The sequence below is a fragment of the Hesperophylax consimilis genome, chromosome 3 (genome assembly GCF_061612785.1).
Source record: "Hesperophylax consimilis isolate HC1 chromosome 3, BYU_Hcon_1.0, whole genome shotgun sequence".
NCBI lineage: Eukaryota > Metazoa > Arthropoda > Insecta > Trichoptera > Limnephilidae > Hesperophylax > Hesperophylax consimilis.
The window spans coordinates 20649855-20662237 of NC_142838.1; the positions used below are offsets into that span (position 1 = coordinate 20649855).

Below are 12383 nucleotides of genomic sequence, written 5' to 3' on the forward strand. Positions count from 1 at the left end.
ATACAACAATAACTTGTATAATACCTTTGTCTAATTAAATACGCTTTTTTATTTTCGTGTTAAGTGGTAATTACAGTTTACACAATAAAAACTATCCGTAAGCGACTTAAAAAACTTTATCTATGTTTGCATTCAAATTTTAATATTTTCAATCGCATATCGTCGCTCATATTATAACACCTATGAAAGTACTTGTGTCATGGTTTGAATCAACAAAACAAATATTTTGACCAATCACCGCTCTTTTTGTACAAAGCGTATCACAGAATTAAAAATTAAGAAGTAAAAAATATTAAAAAAAGTCGAAAAAAGTAATTATTAACTATTTTTTGAGATAAGCGGTGTTTTAATATGAGCGACGATATGTCGATTTGTAATACTAAAACATTAGCGACAATATGTCTATTCGTACTACTAAAATATGAGTGACGAAATTTCGATTTGCAATACTAAAATATGAGCGACGATATGTCGATTTGTAATACTAAAACATGAGCGACGAAATGTCGATTTGTAATACTAAAATAGGAGCGATGATATGTCGATATGTAATACTAAAATATGAGCGACGATATGTCAATTTGTAATACTACAATCTGGAATAATCTTTCATCTGCTTTCAAAAATACTAATTTTATTTTGAAATACATTTAAAATTGTTGAATCCTACAAATTATAGTAGCGTTGGTAAAGTAGTTTTAATAATTTTTCTTATATGTAGTATTGTTCTAGTTTCTATATTATTGTTAATGTTATGTTTTACTAATACCTACATATATTGCATATTTTTTATTTTTCCGATTTTATGTCCGGGTTAAATCTTCCCCATAGGAAAAACTAAACCCTTCCCATAGACATATGAATATTAGTAGACCTGCCCTAAGTGATTAAAAGCGTATTATCCCCACTCCCCATACCGGTTCCATTGAAGCCGGCTGTGCTCGCGTATGGCCTCAAGTGAAATTTGAAAACGTGACGTCATCATTCTTGTGCGAACTATGGTCGAGGCATCATCGGTTCATTTTACGAAATAACACGGCAAAATGTTGACCTAATGCTATGAAAACTTGTAAAAATAGATGTGAAAAAGAGAATAAACCCAATTGTCGTATTACATTCCATATAGCATTATTTTACTTTATTTTAAGCATATTCACATCGTATAATATGGATCAGTTGTAGAAACATGTCTGGACGCGAAACACAAAGCTGGTTGGTTGCTGGGAAGTAAATTATGAACATTTATAAAAGTGTCTTAACTAAATACTTAAACGAAATATTCGACTCTGAAAATAGAACCGAATTTTTTTGCCGAATTTGGACTTCGCAAATTTGTTCATAACGTGGCGAGTAATTTGCGCTCCCATGTAAAAATGTCTATTCATTCAAAAGCAGATTTTACTTTTAAGAAGTAAATGGTGATATTATAATGCGAGATGCCTATTTACTGTCAGATTGATTTATTGACGAATCACAGTCAGCCTTACGCCCTTCGTTCTTCAACAGTTGATTTTACCCCTCGCCATTATCTTCTCGTCTATTAATTCCTATGTCTGTGACCCTTCCACACACTTTTCCACAAATGATCATAGACCACAAGGTTCTCCTTAATATAATTTTGGCCGAACGATATATTCGTAAACAGGGAATTTTTATCTAATTTCTGACATCGGTTTCATTCTTGTGGCCGATGAGATATTTTGATGCCTCTGGAGGTTACCTATAATGTCATTTGTTAGGTACTTTTCCTGCGCAGCGGCCCGAGTGGCTCTAATTATTGCTGACAAGGGGCGGCCGCGGCCGTCTGCCGGCACTCACCGCTCACCAAGCTGATGCTCCTTACGCGGGAAATTTAAAAATGTAGAAGAAAGGTATTTTTCGCTTGAATAATCGCGTAGACCACAAGGTTCTCCTCGGCCGAACGACATAATCGTAAACAGGGAATTTTTATCTAAATTCTGACATCGATTTCATTCGTTTGGCCGATGAGATATTTTGTCGCATCTGGAGGATACCTACAATGTCATTTTTTAGGTACTTCTCCCCACACAAAAGTTGGCCAAACGATTTTTTTTTTCATAACAAATTTGCAATCAACTTTTGCAGTTAGTTTTGGTAATGTGGCACGTCGGATATTTTCATCCCAAAAATGACACCGGAAGTCGTCGCTTTCCAGGACTCCTCCCGGGCCGAAATCTGGATGAATGCGTTTTTTTAACTAATCTTATTTGGGGTTAAAGCCCAGTACTAATTTGGTTTATGTGGCCTATGGGATGGGATTTTTACGGTCATCGCTTGGACTATAACAGGGCCTATAAATCCTACTGATCCCTCAACATAAATATTTAAAAAATCTTTCGTTATCCTACATGTATTTAAAATGACTGATTTTTGCATTTTTATATATAAATTTTTTGATAGATCTAATACGCCTAAATTTTTAATGAGAGAGCTAGGTATAATGCCAGTAGCCGAAATAACGAATGGTAATATTTTTATAGTCTGAGAAGTCTTTATAGTCTAGTTTTTTAAATGTTACATTGTTGTCTACAGTCGTAAATGGTGGAAGATGTCACAGACGCCGAGAAAAACATTAGCAATAGTGAAGCATTGCAGGCTCCACTAGTTTCCTGCATAATACAGTAGAACCTCGTTAATTCGAAATCCACGGGACATCAAAAATCAAATTTCGAATTAACGAATTCCCACGTAATTCGAAATTTTATGAAAAAAAAAAAGGCGAAAATCGATATTCTCGGCCGCCTCTTCAAATCCGGGTGGTATTTTAGTTGTAAATTTGTATTAATACCATTTCTTTATTTTCGCGGCCGATTAGCGTAGAGGCAGGCCCTTTAAATTCGGATATTCGCAATAAATTCGTAAAAATGCTATATATTTACGCGTAAATCGAGATTTCGCTGCCGATTTCGGTCGCGGCCTACCCTTTAAATTGAGATATTCGTAAAAATACGATATATTTCCGCGTAAATCGAGTATTCGCGGTAATTTTCCGTCGCGGCCGGCCCTTTATTTCAAATATCTGAATTTAAATTCGTAAAGATACAATATATTTCCGCGTAAAACGAGAATTCGCGGCTGTATTCCGTCGCGGCCGGCTCTTTAAATTCAGATATTCGAAATAAATTCGTAAAACTACGATATATCTACACGTAAATCGAGATTTCGCGGTCGATTTCCGTCGCAGCGGGCCATTTAAATTCAAATATTCGAAATAAATTCGTAAATATACGATACATTTACGCGTAAATCGAAATTTCGCGGTCAAGTTTCGTCGCGGCCGACCCTTTAAATTCAGATATTTGGTGTAAACTCGTAAAACTACGACATATATTCGAGTAAAACGTATTTTCTCGGCCCTTCAAACTCAGATATTTGAAATAAATTTGAAAAAGTACGACATTCCAGTGTAAAACGATTCAGATTTACAAAATAATAATACTAATTAGGACGATGTATAACCACGTAAAAATACATTTTTCGGCGTTTTACCGCCACGGCTGACTTTTAGATTCAGATTTACGAAATATTATGATTTATTTTCGCAAAAATCAAATTTTTTCGAATTACACGAACAAATTTTCGTGCGCGGACAAAAATAAATTTCGAATTACGAATTAACGAATTTCGAATTAAAAAAATTTTTGTACAAAAAAATTTTTCTGCGGAAATTTTTTTGGCGAAAATTTCGAATTATCGGGGTTCGAATTATCGGGGTTCGAATTAACGGGGTTCTACTGTACAGATATTTTCCCATGTGCACTTCATCACGTATCACTTTTATGTAAAAGCCTTTTTAGGCGTATAAGTAAATAAATAAAAATCAGCCGGAATCAAGCCAAGCAGGAATACTTGATGACAATATTATTTTGTCAAGGCCGGAGGGGTCAATTAGAAGATAATATATACTCTTCACAGAAAAGTGGCAATTGAGGTGGTCATTCCTTGGTCATGTTTTAAGAATGCCAAAAGTTCGAATTCTACTGAAAATAAAGAGAAGGAAGACATCCAGTGAGTTTCCCCAGGCAAAGTTGGGAGAAGCAACTCAACTCCTGGGCCTGCTATGAACGGAGGCTGCCGAAGTAACACAGAACAGGGATGCCTGGAGGCGCTGCATCGAGGAGATGCCTTACCTCCGCTAAGGTCACCATTTTGCATGAAAGGTGTCAAAAATTGTTTTTTTTCAAAATAATTCCTCAATGGTTGATCTTACGACAAAGTTGTCAAACACAAACTAAAAGAAGATAAAATTTCTAATATTTAAAATTCTTTTTTTTTTCTTTTTTATAATATACAGGGTGTCCGGAAACTCGTAGTACAAGCGGGAAACTGGTGAATCTACATCACATTTGGAGTCGATTTTGTAGTATATATTTTTTTTATTTGAGCTTTCGTTATCGAGTAAATCGAGTTTGATGTTGATTTTTTTTTTTTTTTTTTTTTTTTAATCAAATTGTTATAAATTATTACTGAAGATCGAAGTACCCAACTAAATAAAACTATTTGATGGTAAAACAAATGAAGAAACTCGGATTTGAAGCATTATTTTGAAATCACCCTTCATTTAACCCGGTGTAATCATAAAATGATTCTGCTCTGCAGGGTTAAAACATCTGTTATTCAACCCTAAATACCAGAAAAAACTTTAACCCTAAAATAGCCGAAAAATATTTTTTTTTGGTTTTTTTTTTTTTGAAAATGTTCAAATCAAAAAACTTTATGTTTTTTTGGGTTCCCCATGTGGTGTAGATTCTCCAGTTTCCCGCTTGTACTACGAGTTTCCGGACACCGTGTATATAATGAGTTACAGCGGCGGAAAAATGAACTTTATTTTTTTGAATTGTGAAAATCCCCATTTTTGTAATAGTATTTGTTATTTCTGCCTATTCATTACATAATTGTGATAATTTTAATTTTGTGAACTCATTTTAAAACCAACATGAGATAGAGTAAAAATGGTGGTTGCTTTTTAAACTGTGGAATCCATAGTAGATCTCATCCACATGTGTTCCAGTTTTGCAAACAGAGATCGAAATATCGCTTTAGCCGCGCGGAGTGTATTTGGCCGTGTCTCATAATAAATGTACAAATTTATAATACATATTGTATAAGGTAGGAGACACATTACGCTATACGAATCATGGCTTGGTCTATTTTAGCAGATCGATCACCATCACCAGTGGGAATGTATGGCGAGCAATACGCTGAAATAGGCCAGGTCAAGAAAATATAGCATGCTTATAGCATGGTCTGTCACAGGCTTAAAAGAGTGGAAAAAAATACAAGTTGATTGAAATATATCAGTTAAATGAAACACTTGATGGTAAGATTCCTATCAATCCACTAATGCTGTTTCAGAGAATGTAGAAATTCAACATGTTGAAGGGTTATTTTGAAAAAAACAATTTTTGGAACCTTTCATGAAAAAACTTTTTTTTTTCAGGTTACCAACCTTTACAATTTAAAATCAAAATAACTTTTAGAGCACTTTTTGCAAGGCTAAAACCTCTACTGACTGGACTACAAAGGGAAAAGACAAAATGAGAAGATATACTTTTACTTTACATTATTCATATAAAAAATGATTGGATTCAAAGTTGTGAATACATGTGTGTACTTAGTGTGATTTATTTGGTGTTCATCATGTGCCTCGCAAGTCAACCACTGTTAACAGTGATAGTGGTGGTAGTCAAGGCAAGATTGGGCAGGCTTGTGGTGTGCGTGCGTTGCGTGCACCATTAATGCTAAATATAGAATTAATAGCAATACAACCTGTCACAACAATACCCAGCTATCGCCTGCTTTTACACAATACAGACAGACACAATATTATTGTACTCTCCGGGAATATGCACAAATACACTAAGGACGGCTTGCTTCACAGAATTTTAACAATGATGCCAGGTTAAGTAACACTCTTTAACATTATAAAAGTTAGGACGGGTTGTTTCACACAATTTTAAAAATTCATCAAATTTCAATGTTGATTTTCAAGTTCTTTGAAAGTTCTATTGAAGTTGTTACTATTTCAGATGTGTGATATAACTGGCCAATAATGATATAATTACAGAACTTGAATAAAACTTTCACAGAACCCAAAAACGAACTAGAAAATCAACATTGAAAGTTGATGAATTGTTCAAATTGTGTGAAACAACCCGTCCTAACTGTTAAAATGTTAAAGAGTGTTACTTAACCTGGCATCATAAACTCTATGAAAGTATAAGATACTACAGTGGCTCTTGTGAGATGATACATACAGTAAAACTCGCTTAAGAAGTTCCCACTTAAGAAGTTTTCACTCTTAAGAAGTTTTGATTTTTGGTCCCTTGAAAATTCCATACAAAAAACACGATTTTTTCCCACATAAGAAGTTTTAGAGCTAAAACTGCTTCCCGCTTAAGAGGTTTTAGAAATCCGGCGGTAAAATCAACACAAACGAAATATTGTGTCGCAAAATATCTAAAATGAACCTTTTTCCAAGTCATAAATTGAAAGACGTTGACTGAAACTTATACCTAGTACCTGAGACCATAAAACCCTTTGTCGGCCGCCGGGCCGTAAGCCGTAACCTGCCGTAACCTGCCGTAACCAATAAATAAACCAAATACCCCGTCTCCTAATCCCCTAACTAGGTAAAATAGCAATGGAACGAATAAACAATGCGGAATTATGTAACAAATATGCAAGCGTCTTTAAGGCCGAAATAACATGAAAGATTATATTAAACTCAACCTTAATTACAACGTGGGCTAGATCTACATTTGCATACATTTGACGCCTCCTTCAATAATCTTCCCTTTGATAATGAACATAGAGATGTTTCGTAATATTATTGTATAAAATTTTTATTCCATTGAATTTGTAAAACACGAAAAACTTTTGATAATTTATCGGATCACGGTTAATACGGAATATTTCACCTTTAAATACATAACAACATGATTATATGGCGGGGGAGATGGTAAAATATGCATTATAATTACGTTTTTTTCATTCAATCATCAAAAATTGCCGTGCATCATGTTTCATCTGACATTTGTCGTAAATTAAGTTTGAAGGTTAGGAAATACATATGCATAAATTTAAAATGTAGATTGAAACGCATGATAACTAGAAGATGTATATATATATTTTTTTTTTCGACCGCTTGGTTCATATGAGCTTGTTTTCACGACAATTTAACGTAGGTAGACATAGGAATGACGTATGCCCCGGACTATTAGTTATTAAATGGCTAAAATTGAATCCCACTTAAGAAGTTTTTTTTCCCCGGTCCCTTGGAAAACTTCTTAAGAGAGTTTCACTGTATATATATTACCTCTCCAAATCCTTCTCCATTGTAAGGGAGTTATTTATGTTGCACAGTAAATTTAACGGTTTTGTGCGAACAAACAACTCCACAACGTTAGAACCGGGGTTGACTTGTTTGCACAACACCGCTTGGTCCTTTGGGATTAATTCGTGCACTCTCCGCATCATATCAGGGTTTATGTTGCCCACATTGTGTAGTGTAAGGTAGAGTGCCTGAAAATAAAAAAAAATACGCCATCATTTAATTCTGCATTTTATAATTAAAGTACAATTTAAGGCCTAAATTCAACACAATAAGGAACTCCAGTAATAAATATTAAAAAATATATATTCATACAGATCAACAGATGCTGATTCGGAATATATACGTTTTATTATATAATTTTTATAATAATTAAAATAAAATAACTTTGTTTAAATACCACTTTATTGTATATATTTATAACCAATAATGTATAAAAAATATTCAATTAAATACAGAATTATGTGTATCAACATCAACTTTTATAAACAGTGTATTAAAATGAAAGTGTTCCCCAATTATTTGACTTCAAGTTTTAACAATAATTTACCAGTGTCCTCTTCAATTCATAAAGCTAAAATGGCGTGGTTAAAAGAAGATTTAATTAATGCATATAAACAAAGAAATAACATTAAATTAAAAGTCAAAATTTTACATATTGAATTAGTGCATAATCTCCACCCAGTTGAATGGGATCTCTTTGACGATAAAATTAGGAATTATGTTTCAATAGAATCATTCAAAAAACGTTTAATCCTGGAAAAAAAAACTAAAAAATCTCTGTAATTCTAAAACTAGTGATAACCAACCACCATCTTCACAACATACATTTTATGATCGGGTACAAAATTTATCTTCTGTACAGTTTACCCCAAAAGAGATTACATTACTCTCAAAAGGTTTAAAACACAACCTTCACTATACTAAAAATAATGTTAACAGTGCGATTGAAAATGTAGCAGTGGACATGCAGACAGCCTTACAATTCTTCCCAACTACATACCAATATAAGAGTGCTGAAATTCTTCATGATTTAATCCCTAAATATATTCCAAAGTTTTATCCAGAAAATCAACAAGCAAACAATATTCGTAAAAAGTTAACTAATGAAAATTTAGTGTTAACAAAAGCCGACAAAGGCAATACAATAATAATAATGAACCGTTCGGAATACAACTCTAAAGTGCACAACTTCATCAGTAATGACAATTTCGAAACTCTACGAACTGACCCTACTAATAAGTTTCAACAACACATCAAAAACGCATTAAAAGTTTGTAAATCCCCAGTTTTTCAAGATCTGTCATATGATAATGTCAAATTCCTCACGAAAAACCCAAAAATCCCAAGACTATATGGATTCTTAAAAATCCACAAAACTAATAGCCCCATTAGACCTGTAGTATCATGCTGTAATTCCCCAAATTACAAATTAGCTTCCTTTGTGACTCACTTATTTAATAATTCAAATGTATTTTCCCCTGTGTATACAATTAAGAATTCTTATGAATTAGTCAATAATTTAAAAGATTTGTCTCTACCCAATAACTGTAAATTAGTTTCTTTCGATGTTGTAAATTTATTCCCAAATGTACCTGTACCCGAATGTAGAACTATACTGTCTAATTTATTAACAAATTCAAACCTACCAAAAGATCTTTCTGACGATCTTGCCCGAATGTTTAACATCTGTCTTAACCAAAACTACTTTAAATTTAATGACGCTATAGTCCAACAAAAATACGGACTACCCATGGGTCTTCCTACGAGTCCTTTATTTGCTGACATCTTCATGGATAACTTGGAAAAAAATATTTTTAGTTCTAACTCACCTCTTTTAAATAACGTTTTTATGTGGAAACGTTATGTTGATGACATTTTTTGCATATGGAAAGGTACAGAACGTCAACTTAATTCCTTCTTGTCCCTCCTTAATTCGTTCCATAAAAATATTCAGTTTACAGTAGAAATAGGTACTAATTACAGTTTAAATTTTCTAGACCTATCCCTTTCCATTATTAATAATAAATTTAATTTTAATATTTATAGAAAACCTACTTTTACCGATACAGTCATTCATAGTACTTCTAACCATCCCATTTCCCATAAACATTCTGCCTTCCATTCTATGGTCCACAGACTTGTCACTATTCCGCTATCTAAAGTTAACTTCAATTTTGAACTCTCTATAATCAAATCTATCGCCATAAATAACGGATATACCCATACCTTAATTGATAAAATCCTTGCAAAAAAACAACGACTCATATTTTGTAATAAATTCCTGTACAATAGTATCCCCAACATCGCAGTAAATAAAAACCATGGTTGGCGTAGAATTTTATACATTAATAATTTCTCGTCCTCATGTGTTTTAAAATTTCCAACAGAAATTAAAGCCGCTTTTTATACCAATAATAACCTAGGTAAACTTTTAATTAACTCAAAAGATAAAGAAAATAATTTAAGCCATTCTGGCATCTATAAACTTAAATGTAACGACTGCGAAGCATTTTACATTGGTAAAACTGCAAGAAATGTTCAAACGCGGGTAGTTGAGCACTTGAGATGCTTAAACAACATAGGTTTTTCGGAATTTGCAACACATTTAATAGATAAAGATCACTCATTTGATAAGCCTTCAGGTGTAGAAGTATTACATAGAAACGGGATAGGTCTACGCCTCAACAATTTAGAAGCACTCGAGATAAAAAAATCCCTTAAAGTCAATAAAATCAATTTACTAAATAAACAATTAGATTTAACAAACAGCCCCATTTTAAATATATTTCCATTTCCTGCACCTATGTTTACCCCCTCTCTCCTACCTAAGTCTTCCACCCCCACCAAAGTTGATGTTCTCTCTCCCTCTTCCAGCTTAACTATAAGTACCCATACACCTCTGTAATTAATTTAATATGTTTTTATTAACCCTGATGAAGGTTCGGGCTGAACTGAAACCGGTTGGTTATAAATATATACAATAAAGTGGTATTTAAACAAAGTTATTTTATTTTAATTATTATAATTATGTATACCCACAAAGTGTTTGCTACAAGTGAAAAATATAATTTTTATTTTATTTTATTAGATTTTACGCCCAGGCGGGCTTTTACATGCATTTTAAAACAGAATATATCAAGTAAGCTATCGATATAATATAATATGTACATAGAATTTATAAATCATCATTTAAAAACGAATAAAACATCATCTCATTAAAACACACTGTTTGGTTGGTATGATTGAATTCGATTATTCGTCACAACCGGTCCAATAAGTAATATATTAACACAGGGTGGCCACAAAAAACGGATTTCAAAATTCCCTGATAATTCCAGGTTTTCCAGGGCAGTTTCTATATTTTTCCCTGATATGTTTTATTTGGTATAAAGGACATATCGTTCAAAATTTTATTTTTGAAACACGATTTTCATCTACGCCAGAAAATTAGAACAGATACATAAATAAAAGGAATTCCGTCATCTAAAGCATTTATTATTTCTTTGCACCACAATGATCTATTCAAAACAAAATACACTTATTACAAATTTATGATATTTCGCCTGAAGACAATTTGTGTACAAATGAAAAGACCAGACAAAAATAGACAAATAAACAAAAGTAAGTACAGTAGAACCCCGATAATTCGAAAAAACGCGTAATTCGAAATTTTCGCCAAAAAATTTTTTCATACAAAAATTTTTTTAATTCGAAATTCGTTAATTCGTAATTCGAAATTTATTTTTCTCCGCGCACGAAAATTTGTTCGTGAAATTCGAAAAAATTTGATTTTTGCGAAAATAAATCATAATATTTCGTAAATCTGAATCTAAAAGTCAGCCGTGGCGGTAAAACGCCGAAAAATGTATTTTTACGTGGTTATACATCATCCTAATTAGTATTATTATTGTGTAAATCTGAATCGATTTACACTGGAATGTTGTATTTTTTCAAATTTATTTCGAATATCCGAGTTTGAAGGGCGAAGAAAATACGTTTTACGCGGATATATGTCGTAGTTTTACGAGTTTACACCAAATATAGTATTTAAAGGGTCGGCCGCGACGAAACTCGGCCGCGAAATTTCGATTTACGCGTAAATGTATCGTATATTTACGAATTTATTTCGAATATTTGAATTTAAATGGCCCGCTGCGACGGAATCGGCCGCGAAATCTCGATTTACGCGTAAATATATCGTATTTTTACGAATTTATTTCGAATATCTGAAATTTTAAGGGCCCGCCGCGACGGAAATCGGCCGAAAAATTTCGATTCACGCCGAAATATGACATATTTTTACGAATTTACTTCAAATATCTGAACTTAAAAGGCCGGCCGCGACGAAAAACTGCCGATAAAATTCGATTTACGCGGAAATATTTCATATTTTTACGAATTTACATGAAATATCTTAATTTCGGCCGCGCATTCTCGATTTACACGGAAATATATCGTATTTTTGCGAATTTTTTTCGAATCTGAATTTTAAGAGCTGGCCGCGACGGAATACGGCCGCGAATTCTCGTTTAACGCGGAAATATATCGTATTTTTACGAATTGAAATTCAGATATTTGAAATAATGTGCCGGCTGCGACGGAAAATTACCGCGAAATCTCGATTTACGCGGAAATATATCGTATTTTTACGAATATCTCAATTTAAAGGGTAGGCCGCGACCGAAATCGGCAGCGAAATCTCGATTTACGCGTAAATATATAGCATTTTTACGAATTTATTGCGAATATCTGAATTTAAAGGGCCCGCCGCTACGGTAATCGGCCGCGAAAATAAAGAAATAATTGGTATTAATACGAATTTACAACTAAAATACCACCCGGATTTGAAGAGGCGGCCGAGAAAATCGATTTTCGGCGTATTTTTTTTTTTTCATAAAAATTCGAATTACGTGGGAATTCCTTAATTCGAAATTTGATTTTTGATGTCCCGTGGATTTCGAATTAACAAGGTTCTACTGTATTGATACTTTGTAAAAATGTTGATAATGATGATCTTTAAATTTTA

At 33.2% G+C, this 12383-nt stretch overlaps 1 protein-coding gene across 2 annotated transcripts in view; it reads right to left on the reverse strand.

Moving 5' to 3' along the window:
- tapas (tudor domain-containing protein 7 tapas) overlaps positions 1-12383 on the reverse strand; it is a 50835-nt gene that overhangs the window by 4578 nt on the left and 33874 nt on the right. For both annotated transcript variants that reach the window (XM_089649057.1, XM_089649061.1), the window contains exon 14: positions 7340-7545. In XM_089649057.1, coding sequence (XP_089505183.1) covers positions 7340-7545 — 206 coding nt within the window. The remainder of the gene's footprint in view (positions 1-7339; positions 7546-12383) is intronic.